The 15,370-nt window shown below is 39.4% G+C and overlaps 1 protein-coding gene across 17 annotated transcripts in view; it reads left to right on the top strand.

The window, feature by feature from the left end:
* Positions 1 to 15,370, top strand: part of SIPA1L1 (signal induced proliferation associated 1 like 1) — a 350,322-nt gene that overhangs the window by 295,461 nt on the left and 39,491 nt on the right. For all 17 annotated transcript variants that reach the window (XM_075927311.1, XM_075927307.1, XM_075927300.1 and 14 more), the window contains one exon: positions 8,251 to 8,400. In XM_075927311.1, coding sequence (XP_075783426.1) covers positions 8,251 to 8,400 — 150 coding nt within the window. The remainder of the gene's footprint in view (positions 1 to 8,250; positions 8,401 to 15,370) is intronic.

Genomic DNA, 15,370 nt, shown 5'->3' with positions numbered 1-15,370 from the left:
ACAGTAGATCCTAAGTAACCCGGAGCGCTCTTAGTTCCGACCACTGCTTTATAGTCACCTAGAGTGGAGCACCCACGGGGCCACTCGAAGAAGAAGGGGAAGTTACTCACCTTGTGTAGTAACGATGGTTCTTCGAGATGTGCCCCGTGGGTGCTCCACGTCCCGCCCTCCTCCCCGCTCCGGGTTGTTTTCTGTCTTTCTCTTCCAGAGACCGAGCGGTGAGAGGAACTGGCGGGGGGGCCGAGCCGCGATCGTTGGAAAGGGCGCGAACGACCAGCAGCGCAGAGAGCATGCGCGGCCCGGCCCGGTATGGCTGTGAAATCTTCCGATCAGTGGCGCCGGGACGGACCCGACACCTAGAGTGGAGCACCCACGGGGCACATCTCGAAGAACCATCGTTACTACACAAGGTGAGTAACTTCCCCTTAGGCACATCAATATTGCAAATGAAGTCGGGATTTAAATATCCTATGCTTCATTTGCATAATGGTGGCTGCCGCTTTTTTCAAAACGGGGCTTTCAAAAAATAATGGCAGTTTAGACAAGGCATTTTCGATAGAACTGCCCTGTTTTGAAAGATCCTGTACTCCTCAAAAAATTTTGAGGAGTATAGGATCATTTTTTGAGGAGTACAGGATCTTTTGAAACAGAGCATTTCTGTCAAAAATGCCCCATTTTTGGTGTGTTGTTTTTTTTCCGTAAGAGCCCCATTTCGAAAAAAAGTGGCATCTGCCATTATGCAAATGAAGCACGGGATATTTCTATCCCGGCTTCATTTGCAATATCGACATGCCTAATCTAAATCCATTTATCAAAAAAGGGATGTAGTTTAGACACAGCCTTGGTGTCAAAACTGTTTATTTTTCCTAATGTAGACAGGAATTGGCCTATATGTGATTTTGCTATATGCAATACATCTGTTTGCCTACCTTAGGGATTTGGGGTTAGAAAATGTGAAACCTTGAATCAGTGCCTAGATCGTATGTTCACTATGTACATGTGTGCCTGGGCTCATCAGTGAACCTTCGGTTACATGCAGGCTCATGCCAACTGCTGCCCTATATGTAACTGTATAAACGATGACATTTTCAGCAGTTACACGGTTACTTAATTAAACATATTTTAACATCCCTACTTTGTACAAGCAACAGGCCCAATACCTTCACTCATGACTGGAAAACTGGAGGTGAGATCTTGCAATTGAAACATGACAGCAGCCCTGGATGTCTTCAGATTGTCAGTTATGGTTCTTGTCATTGTACACAATGTACATATTCTACACACAAAACTACACTAAACAGAACATTACTAAGGTTGCAAAGTTGTGCATCAAATGTCAGCAGATTCTAGAATTAAGGTTGCATTGGCAACCTTATTTGAGCTCTCTTCTGCATATGTATTGATTGTCTTCAATTATTATTATTTACTGTTTCTCCACAAGACACCTATGTTACTCAGTTTATGAAATGGGTTGCATTCATGTACTGTGTAGCTATTCAGTATTTCGTTTTCTCATCTTTTTTTAGTGTGTGCTCCCAGACCTTATTTACTGCACACTGTTCAAATCCTGCTCTAAAAATGGAATTAATTTCCTTATGGCTTTTCTGTAGCACTCATCTCTGTAGTAACTGAGTGCTTCACAGACATTAATGAATTTATTTTCACTAGTCCCCTGAGTTGAGGGGATATTTTTATCTCTATTTAACTGATTAGCAACTGAAGCAGAGAGAGATTAGAGTCAGAAGTATTCATTAATTCTGAGTGCTCAATTTGAGAAACATAAGGCCAGATTTTCCAGAGTAGTTCTTTATATGTTCAGTGGAATGCGGAATGAGAAGCTCCATGTAAGTGGAGTTATGGAACGATAGGAAGAGGAGAGAGGGGAACCAGTGCCAGCTTGGCTGGGATGCCTTTGTTTCTACTGCTATACCTAAAGCTGTTCCTCATGGGCTGGTACCCTGTGTTTCTCCCCCTTGCCATCTGTCACCCTGTACACCAATGCCTCCCTGCTTCCTTTCCTGATGTTGGTGCCCTGTCTCATTCTTTTTCTCCTCCACTAATCAGGGAACTGGTGCACATGCTCTTGTCCAGATATTTTGGTTGGGACTTGTGATGGCTGGAAAGCGGGACCTAGCCAAAGAGTCCAACCTGCTTCCTGGTGGCCAGCCAAATCTTGTAGGCTGCCTAGGCTGCTCTATCCTCTTATGGATGCTTCTCTGGTCCCCACCCCTCAATATTTGCCTTGCAGGAGGACTAACTCTCTCACTTACCCTGGTTCAGTTGCCCCTTTGTTGAAAACTGCTACTGTTGATTTTATCTGTAGTTGTGACTGCTTAATACTTGTGCAAATAAGACCCACGGGTCTCTCTTCCCATTGACACCCAGAAAATTACTGCACAATGAATGACCACTTGGGAAAAGTCTGACTTTAGGTGACTTGCCTAGCATTGCATAAGAGCTCTGTGGCAGAGGCAGAAACTCCAGTTCTTCAGGGCATCATTGAACATCCTTAACTTTAAGAGTGTCCCCTTTCTCTTCCCCTTCACTATATAACTTTGATTCATTCTCAGAACAGGTCCCTCATGTGCACTGAATGAGGCCATGGTCCTGTGAAAAAAAATTGTATGTAATCATGTAAATAAGGACTTCATATCATAGTGCAGAGGGTCAAACTGAGGTTACACGTGATATTAATTCTGGCCATTACTAACTCTTGAATGCTTGACTTTACAACCTTAAGAATGTTCTTTAAATATAATGTGTGTGTGTGTGTGTGTGTGTGTGTGTGTGTGTGTGTGTGTGTGTGTGTGTGTGTGTGTGTGTGTGTGTAATATATTCAAATATATATGAGTACTATAACTAGATCATACACTCTAGTGTTTTGTACAGTAATATAAATAACATGAGACTGGAAAGAGAGAGAAACCTTCTATAAACTTTCTGACAAAAATCTCAACAGGAATTTTCTTCAATGGCAAATGAAATCAAGAAAATAAAATCAGATGGCCCTTCAGTCTTCTTTCCTCAAGACTAAATATTCCTAGTTCTTCACTATTTTCTTTATAGATCAGGTTTTCTATATATTGTATTACTTTGGTTGTTTTCCTCTATACTTTCTCCTGGTTACCCGCACTTCCTAGAATGTGGGTACCAGAATTGGACATGTTACTCTAGCTGAGGCCTTACCATTGCTGACTAAAGTGGGATAGTTACTTCCTGTGTCTTATGTCTGCCATACTTTTTTCCCAAATTCACATGTTCATATTTAAGTACCTCAGGATTAATTAATTAGGCCTAGCTGACTTAATACATCTAATGATATTTTAACCTATTATTTCCCGGTTTTGATTTGTGTTCTTTCCCCCTTGTTAATATTAATGGAGTTGAGTATCTGGGTTACTATTATTAATCATTTTAGTATATAGGAAACAGTGGAATATTATCAGTGGAATATTAACAGTAGAATTATAACAGCAAATAACATGACCGTGAATTCATGAAGAGGGACCTCTCCAATACCTGTAAAACCAGATAAGCATGTATTAAGTGAAAATAAAATACATATTTATCTGTCGTCAGGCTATATAGTTGGTTTTATAGTATCCTTTTGTTCAAGAATGGAAACTATTACTCTTCTGAGATTTCTTTATATTGTGTGCAATATTTCTATGATATTATGTATTCAAGAGCATCTAGCTATTAAAGCAAAATGTTTCTGACAAGTGATTACCTTTTACTGAAAAATGTAAGAATACTGAAAGGTGATTGTGGCGCATATGTTCTCACGACCTTTATTGATTAGTTTTAAAATCTCAGTCCAAATTATATGTGTGAATCTGTTTTCTGTGTACATACATGCTTCTCACTCCCTGTCTTTCTCTACCCTGTCTGAATGTGGAGAAATATGGGCTTTTCCCTTCCTTTTCCAACCTCAACCAGTGCTTCCAGCATAGACTAACACTATTAGGTCTAAATTCACTAAGTAGAATAAAGGGATACAATTCCATTGATCTGAATGGAGTTGCATCTGTTTGTCAGTGGTAAATGTGACTTATTCATAGAGTTCCACAGTTAACTCTTACTTACACAAGTAGTTCCATTGATTTAAAGGGGACAGTTTGTATGAATATGTGCCAGCTAGTGAATTCTGTTATCCTGGCCCTATGCATATTTTCTTGTGATGTTGATTTGAAACATCACTGCAGTGATTCTTTTGATGGCTGGACTTACTGACAAAGTTGCTGCTCTTTTTCAGATTATAGGCCAGTGGTTGAAAGTAGGGATGTAAAATCCCATTTAATTAGTTAACTGATTATACATTATTTAACTGTTTAAGCAATTAAGTGGGGCAGATGATGAGGCCAGCCGTTCTGGAGTGCCCCTGTTATTTAATCTATTAAGTCACATTCAGTGTGAGAGTGCCTCTCAAAATAATCTTCTGAAATGATATTTTGTAATTATAAATAGAAGGAAATTACAGAATAACTTAACAGCTGTCACTGGAAGATACTGATTATCTTGTCCAAGTGATTTCTCCCATACCTTCATTTTATCAAGGTTTAACTATGTTCTTCATAGTAAAATAAAACTCGCTATTCAAAATGTTCTTCAGTTAGATGGTAGCTAGTACTAATTGAAATTCAATTCTGCTATAAAAAACAGACTATCCTTCCTGTGGGGCTGTTTGTTTCATACCAAGTTTATAATTATTTGTTTGGCTTATACTAAAAGTCTTCCAGATTTGTAGAGGAATTATAGCCCAGTCTCAAAGTTGTGTAACACTCTGGCTGTGTCTACATTGGCATCCCTTTCCGGAAAAGGGATGCTAATGAGACACATCGCAATTGCAAATCCGCGGGGGATTTAAATATCCCCCGCGGCATTTGCATTTACATGGCTGCCGCTTTTTTCCGGCTTCGGGATAAGCCGGAGAAAAGCACCAGTCTAGACGTGATTCTCCGGAAAATAAGCCCTTTTCCGGAGGATCTCTTATTTCCTACTTTGAAGAAGGGCTTATTTTCCGGAGAATCACATCTAGACTGGCGCTTTTCTCCGGCTTATCCCGAAGCCGGAAAAAAGCGGCAGCCATGTAAATGCAAATGCCGCGGGGGATATTTAAATCCCCCACGGATTTGCAATTGCGATGTGTCTCATTAGCATCCCTTTTCCGGAAAGGGATGCCAATGTAGACACAGCCTCTGTGTCACCGCAGAACAATGCTGTCATTTTAGGTAGGTCATGGGAAATAAGGAAAGTTATATATCTGAAACTGAAATTTGAAAATACAAATTATTCCATTGGGGGAACATTTTTACCCAAAACTATAAAAGGCATTATTGTTCTATAATTCTAATCAGCAATCATATGAGAGATGGTCATAGTTAAACAAAATGTGATTTATGTATTGTCAGGTAAGTGATCTTGGGTCTACATGTTGAATGTAAATAAGAGTATGTGTTTCTTACTTTAAAGCAAAGCATTTTTCTTGGCTGGCCTTTTTTTTTTTCTGCATGAGAATGCCACTGGAAAAATTAGAAATTGCTATTAATCAGTTTGGCTCCCTAAATTTCCAGCTCTGGAACTGTTTGTTTTCTTTGCAAATACTTCAGAATTGTAGCCCACATGGATAAATGTGAGTTGTCAAATTTAGGTCCGTAGAATAAAGATGCATTATTGGGTTTGATGGCATGCTTTAATGATTGGCATCTAATTCACTGCTTTTTTTGCTTGGGTAGAAATGTTCTTGATTTCATTTATAGAGACTGAATTTAAGTGGTCAGTCTTTATTTTTATTCCCCATCAACCAAATAAGTAGATAATCATAATAATTGGAAATTTAGAATTAGAATTTTTCCAAAAAAGTATTTCTTACAGTGATCAGAATTATAAGCCTTTTATCTTCAAAATAATTAATCTTTTAACACTTAATTCCCACAATATCTTTGTGAGAAAGCTAAGTAAATATTACCACTCACCATAAAAATGGGATGCTGAGGCATGTGGGTTGCTTAAATGTCTTGGAAGTTCCTGGATCCAAGTCCTGTGCTAAAACAGGTAAACCATATTTTTTCTGATTGTCAATCTGTCATGGTTTTTTCACACATAACACATGATGGAAAGGCTTTAAGTTGCAATGTGTTGGGCTTTTTGCAGTTACTGTATGCTAAGCAGTTTGTTTAAAATATGGCCCTGATCCAAAGTAATTTTAAGTCACTAGAAAGATTCATGTTGATGTTAGTCACTCACAAATAGAACACAAATAGAACACAAATATGTAGAATTGTTAAAACAGTATAGATTCTGATGCATAGAACGCTAAATGCACAGGAACCAAAACAGTGATCCAAAACTTATATTGCAGGGCAGGTGCACTTTAGGGATATAATAGTATAGTTGATTAACCAATAAGCAAAACTTATTGGTTAATGCTATAAACCACACACGTTTTTCCACCTCTCACCACACCTTGCCAGTAAATTTTTAGCAGGCTGGCCAGCAGCCCAGCTCAGTCCTTGCTTGTGCTGGGTTTGGGACCTACCCCCACTGTGGCTTTGCATTTAAAGTGTATTAGGAGCCATGCAGGCAGGCAGCCCAGCTCAGTTCCAGCTCATGCCGGGTCCGGGGGCTCAAACCCCGCTCCCGGATAGGGGCTGCTGCCACCCTGTGCTGTTGCCTCCATATCAGAGGCAGCAGTACCAGCGGGCCCCTGGTTTTTAAAGTGGCACCCCTCGTGGACTATCTCCCACCTAGCAGTAGTATGGAATAGCAAGGGGCTCCTCTGGAGTGGAGCTGGAGCGGACTGGCTGCAACTCACTGGTTGCTGGCCCTACCCCTAGGGACTATGGGATAGTCGAGTAACTGATAAGAATTTGTGAGGTTAATCGACTATTCAGTTACCTGATATTTAACATCCCTGATGCACCTGTTGGACAAAATAAGGATACCCATGTTCACATTTTTTGTCCATATATAAATGGAACTCCAACCATTTATATATGATATACTGTTGTTGTATTCACTGCTCCTTGTGATTAAGTATGTAGTTATCAGCAATGTTATAAGTCAGGGTTTCTCAAACTGTGGGTCGTGACCTCCAGGGGGGTAGCAAGCAACTTAGAAGGGGGTCGCAGTTGGATTTGGTTTTTCACTTGTGACCCCTCTCTCCCGGGCCACGAAGGGCGGCAGAAGGCAGCCGCCGGCAAACTGCACAGTGTGGCCGAGGCCACAGGACTCCAGGAGCGTGGCTCAGCTGCAGGAGGAGGCAAGGCGACGGGAGAGTGAGGCCGGCGCAGGAGCAGATGTGTGAGGGGCCGGCCAAGGCACGGTTGCTGGGCGACCGAACGCTTCCCCAACTGGTAGAAGGTGGGGTCCCTCAGCCAGCGGGCTGGGGGATTGGGTCGGGGCAGAGGACCCGTAGGGCGTCAGAGGAGACACAGGAGAGGAGTGGAGGACAGAGGAGAGGAGAGAGAGAAGGAACCAAAGGGACGCGGAGCGGAAAAGAGTCACAGAGGAGAAAGAGATGGGGGGACGGAGCCTGCAGGGGGGAAGGGCATTGAGGGCCGCAAATGCCTTGAAGGAACCCCAGGAGGGCAAGGATTCTGGTGAGAAGGGGGGAGGAAGCGACCCAGAGCAGTGAGGGTAGGGAGTCACACACATTCATTTAGCATTTTAGGGGATCGTGGTATCACAAAGCTTGAGAACCCCTGTTATAAGGTGTTAACCAAATAATTCTTTGCATTTAGGAATTATGACCATCTCAGTTTTTATTTATAAATTAAAAGTGTCTACAATCCTACCATTTTAATTAATAAAAAAATATGTAAGCCAAGAGACCAGCTTTATTTGTTTAAGGGTTGATATTGACAAGTACTGCATTTTGTTACAGTTCCACACAAAAGCCTGTTCTGAAATTATAAGAATAAATCAGTTATACAGTATGTGGATAAAATATGTTGTGCTTTAGTACTCCTGCTAGCAAACTGCAAAAACAATTCAGCAAGTTTATTTCTGACAGTCTTTGGAAATTGGCATGTTTTTTCTAAAGTTGTTTTTCGAAGTCTGTTTTCCCACTCTTCCCACAGGAAATAAATTAATAGGGCAAAATATACGGAGCCCTCCAAACAGCTTCAAAGTTACTACCTCCATGAAACCACTTTTACTGCTGATGTGGCAGTTTGTATCATATTGCCTGTTATGCCTCGCACTGTGATTTATTGACTTTGACTGGGTTTATTTGCTTGTCTTAAACAGGTTGCCTCCTGGTTCTGATGTCTACGTCACAGTTTCATCCATTGCCTTAGCAAGATCACAGCAGTGTCGTAACTCTCCCAGCAACTTACTGTCCTCGAGTGAAACTGGCTCTGGTGGGGGAACCTACAGACAAAAATCTATGCCAGAAGGGTAGGCACCTAGTTTTTCTTTTTAGGTGCTGTTTGGTTGTGGTTTCCCTCCTCCATTATGCAGCTAGATAAACTATATAAACTGTGCTTACTCTGCTGGTTTATAAACCGTTCTTTACATGCAATTACTTAAGTTTTTCTTGCCTTGCCTTTTTTTTTTTTTAAAGCGGTTAAAGAGTCCTCTTACTTTTTCTCTCTCAACACTCTGTGACAATGCTCAGGCTAACATCTGCAGGGATCTTGAAATAGTTCAGAATCTTCATTAAATGCTTCAGTTTCATGTCACAAACATCTTAACTTCACAGCTTTCGCTTCTTAAATGATATCAATAATGCACAATACTCAGACTGAGTTCTTAGGCTTTTCACTTTGCAGCCTGCACTGCTCTTTTGAAGTAAGAAAGTGATACATTCATCTAAGACTTGGATAGTTTAAGCATAAGGGTATTAAGAGACCTACAGGGACTGTTCAAAATAGCATTTATTTCATATGGTAAAAGCTTCTCTGATTTCAGTCTGTTTCCTCCAACTTTACTGAAATTATAGAACTCCTTGAAGTGATCAACTATTCACATTTGAAGGAAACTCATGGAGGAAGAAATTAAATATGTATCATTTTCAGAGAACACTGAAAAGGAAAAATGAATTAAATGTTTTGGGGGGAAGAAAAATAATTGGCAACAATAGACATACATGGCGCACAGATTGCCTACGGCCTACCAAAGCTTGGGATCTGGCCCACCACAATCTTCTGGGCCACCAGTGTCCTGCAGCACAGCGGGACCCTGGGGCAGGCTTCTTGCCTGCTGCACTCTGTTCATTGCTCAAAGCAGCTAGCAGATGGGGCCAGCCTGTGCATCTCTGCATGGCCTGCACCCCGAAAAGGAGAGGGGGTGGGTTGCAAGTAAAAGCATCTCACGAAGCCCTCTCCCTATCCCCATGGCATGCTGTACAGAGACTCACATAGCCCCAGCAATGCAGCAGGCAGAGACACTGCCCAAGTGACCCTCTGGGCTGCTGTCTGGGAACTACCTAGAGTCCTTCCTGCTAGACCCTGCACTGCTTCCTGCACCTTGATTCCCTGCCCCAGGACACAACCCAAACCCACTGCATTGTCTCCTGCACCTCTGCCCCGGTCACAATTCTCCGAGACCCTGCACGTTCCTTCCCACACCCCAGTCTCTTACGCTGCTCCTTTCTGCACCCTTTCTGCCTCCCTTCCAGGCCCTGTATCCCCTCTATAGAAAAGTGGCCACTTACCCTTGACCACTTTCCAAAATCTTGGTGCTCCCTTCCCCCACCCCATCAAAAATTATTGCCCCTGTGGAATCTCTTTGGGTAGTTTGGTCAATGTGTAATCCTCTCCATTTTGGGTGCTTATAAATTTGAAATTTCTGCTCCTGTATTACAATAATGGCAATAGTGATATTAATTCCATTGTCTGAAACTAGCTAGCTAGACACTTGTATAACATCCTGTCCTATGCATGTTAGGAAAGTCTGTAGACAGGAGTCCCTGTCCTGTGCAGCACAAAATCATATAGTTTAGCAACGTATCAAGTGCTTTCTCTTCCTCAGATTTCCTGAGGTGCCTCTGAGGTGGTCTTGCTCCAGCATAGATTAGGAAATTTTCAGGAAAGAGACCTTCCGCTTGCAAATGTTATGTTCTGTGTGCATTCCCACGTTGCAGAGCAGGATCCCTTCTGCACACCAACACAAAGGTCCAGATTTAGGAAAGCCTCTCTGTTCTTCAGGACAGATTATGTACTGTGCTGAATAAGTACTGATTTATACATATGGCTAAAGATTGACCTGAATCATCCTAACGTGCACAGGAGTCCTTCCGTAGCCCATTTCAATTTACAAAGCAGTTGTACACACAACCAAGGTGAATCCTTCTGTACAGAGCACTTTATACGTCCAGAAAACAAAACCATGCTTGCATTCTAATTTCACTGTTTTAAAAGATTAATAATTCTGCCAAATAAACTACTTTACACTAGAATAATGAAAGGAACAATGATAACATGATCATGAAAACAAGTCATGAAAACAAGCCATTTCTTTGGCAAATTTACCTTTCAGAGCACAACAGAGCTGTAGAACCACTTTAGAAATTTAGCACATTTGTTGTATGGTGGGAAAATACCTTACTCTTCTCTCCCATTCCCTATTATTCTCATGCTCCTAAATGACTGAACCATATTTGCTACAGCTGTGCAAAAATTCATGTCCAGGAATAGAGACAAAGCATGGAAAAGTTCAGCCTGAAGGGTGAAAGTTTCAGAATCCGAGTAATTGGAAATAGAGGGTAGGATGGAACCTTTAGCCAACAATATTTTTTTTACAGTAACTGGTGACCCTAATGTATTATTGGCCTGATTATTCTCCCACTACAAACAATAGAAAAGGGAAGCTTCGGGGGGTAGCCAAATTAGTCTGTATAAGATAAATTTAAAAAACAACAAAATGGTCTGGTAGCACTTTATAGACTAACAAAACATGTAGATGGGCACAGCCCACTTCTTCACTGAGGTGGGGCTTGTTGTATATATTATAGATATATGTTTCATGTATACTTCTGTTTGTAATGTATGACTTTTATGTATATGTATGAATGTTAATAGAATGTAAAAAAGAAGTATAAAACAATGAATGAATGTTTTTCCTTCTCTGGCTGTATGAAATAAACTATTTTTCTGTGTTTCTCTAAGAATACAAGATGCATATCTGCTGTTTTCATGAGGCCTGTAACAACTTTTATAATGTAAAAGATACCACTGTGCCAGCACTCATTATCTATTAGTTTAATTAGTAAGTTTTAAGTGGCCTAGTTAATAAAAATAAATAAAAAGAAACAAGTTTGTTGAATCTTAATTAGTAGGGAAATAATTAGACCTAAGATTAACAAACAGTATTTTCATAGAGCTCTGATGTCCTCTTTGATAAAAATACATCATAAATTAAGCAAAGCATATTAGATTGCACTTGACAATGGATACTGGTATCAAGGATGTTAATTATGAAAATATAATGTGAAGAATAAAATACTGATGCTACACAATTTGATAACTGAATTTTTAAGTCTTGAACTTCTCTTTTTTAAATACTTATTTCTAATTACTCCTTTTTATTTTTTGTAATATGAAGAGATACCTGCTACCAGATGTTACCATTGTTTCATAATCACTCAGCGAATATTTAAGGCTATGGCACCCAACCAGGTCTGCCATACTCAACTTGCAAAATAGCCACATGTGGCTAGCGTGTTGAACATCACGGGTTTAAAGGAATGATCAGGTTTTAAAAGAATAAATAAATAAAACCCGTCAATCTGTAATACAGATTAATACAGTAATACTTGTTTGAAAGTGTTTCACAATGTTTAATTTACACGATTCCCATTGTCTCTTGGATTACAAGATAGAATTTTGTATATCCTTTAAAATTTATGGAATGCTAATGGGAAAGGATGGGACTTTATAGGACAGAATGGAGTCCTCTGCACAGTATGACCTCACATGTATGAAGTGTGAGAGCTCACACTGTACAGAGAGGATGACATTTGCGTGCAAGTGTTCAGTTGCATGTGTGACTAAATATGTGATGGCATGCCACCGGTTGGCAGGTTCCCTTTCAATATTAGATCATCAGAGATGCAGGGCGGGATGTGTTTATTTTCATTTCAACTGTTATGTTAAGTAGTTGGAACTGGGGAAATTCCATGATGTGAATTATTGTGAAGTCTGCAAAGTTTATCTTCTGTTGCTGTTCATCTGTGTTAAAATGTTTGTTTTATGTGCTTAATTTTTTTTATTTTAACTTGTGGATATGTTCATGAAATCCTTCAAGTGATGCCCAAAATTGAATAGAGTATCTGAATATAATATTTGCACTTTATGAAACATGTTGCATTTATAGATATTGATGTATAAAGCAGGAACTTGTGTATTTCACAATTGTTTAGCAGTGGAATTTGCCAGAATCCATCCTTTATTTGTATTTCAGAATTTAGGCTTTCATTTAAACTGAAAAAAATAATAATTTGCATGGCTGCAAATAGAACCGAACAAATATGTGTTGAGTGTAAAACTGTTGCCTTGTGTTTCCTTGAATCTGCAGACACCCTGAAAATGATTGTTCGGAAATGGGAGTTGCTCCAGTACCTCTCAGAACAGTATCCGTTTATTCATTTTGAAATATAATACAAATTTCAATGTCAAATTAACTGTTTCTCAATGGATCATTTTAACATCCCATTAATTGGTTCATCCCACAGCTTTAACTATCTGCCACACCTCAAATGTTTTCAGATGCCAAAAACCACAACTATCCACTCTTAACTGCCAGAATCATGTGCTTCTTTATTAGTTACGCATTTTTCAGTACATTATTCTGCAGCACATTTGAAATATAAAAATTTTGGGACTGCATGAGAAAAGTATAATGTCATTAAGTAAGATGGGGAAGATATTACAGGGACTGTTGTTCATTTTTATTTATAATTAGATAAAACCTTAATTTATTTTTGTGATTTTTCCTGAAGTTGTCACGGAATCACCAGTCTGCTCAACTGGAGTATCTTTGAATACATAGGGTCTTGCCCTAGAACTTAGTTTGAGGCTGCTATGACATATAAAAGGCCTTCACTACAATTGTATTTGTGGGAAACATAGCCACCTCTCTTGAAGTTCATTTTTAAGATATATTTTACTCTTCCCTATCTACTTCCCTTGCAGAGCCACTGTGCAGATTAATACCACATCCTGAATACCTGGCCTTTTATAATCTCTTCTTTCGGTACCTTCTTGATATGCTTTCTTTCTGCTTTTTGCTGTGAATTTTTGCTTGTGAGATACTTGTTTATTGAACAAACATATAGAAATTTTCGCACCACAATTTGAATATATTGTATGCAGTGTCTTAATGAAATTGATTGACAGATCTCATCAAGATAGGACTGTCAATCAGGCATGTGCTCTTTAGTCAGTGAGGGTATATCTATGTGTAATGCTTTGGTGCTTTCAAACTAGTCACTAATGGGCAAATGTCCACATCCCACAATTAACCACTGCGGTTGCCACAAAGTAACATGCTGGTGACCTCAGCAGATAGACCAAGAATATAATTGACTATGAAGTCAGTCAAACCTCACAGCCCACTTTAATGGCAGTGTAGGGTAACTTATGCTGTCACTCCCATATTGTACTTGTATGGCTAGATAGCACATCATGTTCCAGTACTTTTGATCGAGCAGCTTTTTATATACTTAATTTTTTCAAAATTGCTTAAGTGAGTTTGGGGCCACAGTTCCATTGGCTTTCAGTAAAAGTTGTAATTTTTAAATAACACCTCTAGTGAATGAAATCAGAATTTTAAGAAGTTCCACTTTGATATAAAATGGGTGCTTGAACAAAAAAAGAATTTTAATTCAGCCTTTGGAGGTCAAAATATCCTTTTGGAATTCCTCATAACTAGTCACGTGACAAACCAATCATACATTGAGCCATCTGCTATTGTTGGAAGATACAAGCTTTCAAGCTTCACAGAGATTGTCCTCAGCTCTGTGGACCTTCTGTCATCAGAACTTGGTGTAGTAAAAGATACTACCTTTCCAGTCTTGTCTTTCTTGTATTCTTGAACCAACATAGTTCTGACGACACTGAACACCAATCATTTTAAACATCCTATTACCCCTTCCCCCAATTTTTCATTCATTTTTGGTGGAAGAATTAAAAATCTCATGTTGATGCCTGTTGGGATTGGAAATTGTGAAAAACAAATTGACATGATGAAATTATATAAATATTATACTTTTTCAACGGTGCCACTTATTTGTGACTTAAATAGCTCTTTAAAAACCAGTGCATAATTTGTAATAAAAGAGGTGCCGGGACTTAAGCAATTTTTTTACAGTCATAATTGAAACATCAAGGCCAGAGATGTGGGGGCTATGAACTGTCACGCCTAGAGGTGTCAGGACTCAGCCCTGGCAAGGCATAGCAGAAAGTAAGCACTGCTCAAAACTCAATGCTAGGTGTTTTGTACTAATATAAACCTACTTGTCTTAACACTTTATTGTAGCTGCCAGAATATATCTCTCAACAAAATAATGTAGTATATTTTAAGAATAGAAAAAGTTCTGCTGGCTTTACCATTCTGACATTTTTAATTTAACTGCATCTTCTTGTTTTTCCCTATGCGCTTTTCTACACAAGCAAGTCTAGATGCCTTAATTTCTACTTTCTGCTTTATTTGCCTCTCAGCTACTGTATTACATATCAAGTATCAGAGGGGTAGCCATGTTAGTCTGAATCTGCAAAAGCGATGAGGAATACTTTGGCACCTTATAGACTAACAGATTTATTGGAGCATAAGCTTTCATGGGAAAAGATCCACTTCGTCAGATGCATGTATTACATATGTATTTGAATAAAATAACTCTGACCAAGTTCTTTATGCAGTACTAATTTTATCATTTGAAACTTTTATACCTTCAGATTTTAAACCCTTAACCATTGTGAACTATTCATTCCAATTAGTTTTTATCAATCCTTTAATAATTGTATCAGCTTCACATTTAGCTGTCATGATTTACTGTCATCCAAATACAAGCATGCAAGAGAGTATGATTGTAAAGTTTATGCCATGTATAGGTATGACTGAACATTATTTGACAGTCTGTTGTCCAGAGACCTGGTGAGGCAATTTGAGGTAATGGATTGTCCTTGCTGTCTCTTCTGAGATTCATTTTTACTAGAACTAGGGAAGGGACCTTCTCAGCGGATCCATTTGTGGAGCTCCCTTCTTGAGTCTCCTCAGTGGCTTTTACCAAACTTCTTAAGTCATGACTGTTTGGGTCCATTATTCTCTGACCATTTATCTCCATGATCACTTTCCACTTAACATGTGCAAATGAGAACTGGTCATTTAGTACGTAGGACCCATTTTTGGTTAAATAATTCTTTTTTTA

This window comes from Pelodiscus sinensis, chromosome 4 (assembly GCF_049634645.1).
Source record: "Pelodiscus sinensis isolate JC-2024 chromosome 4, ASM4963464v1, whole genome shotgun sequence".
In the NCBI taxonomy this organism is placed as follows: Eukaryota; Metazoa; Chordata; order Testudines; family Trionychidae; genus Pelodiscus; species Pelodiscus sinensis.
This window is presented reverse-complemented; position numbering and strand designations above follow the sequence as displayed.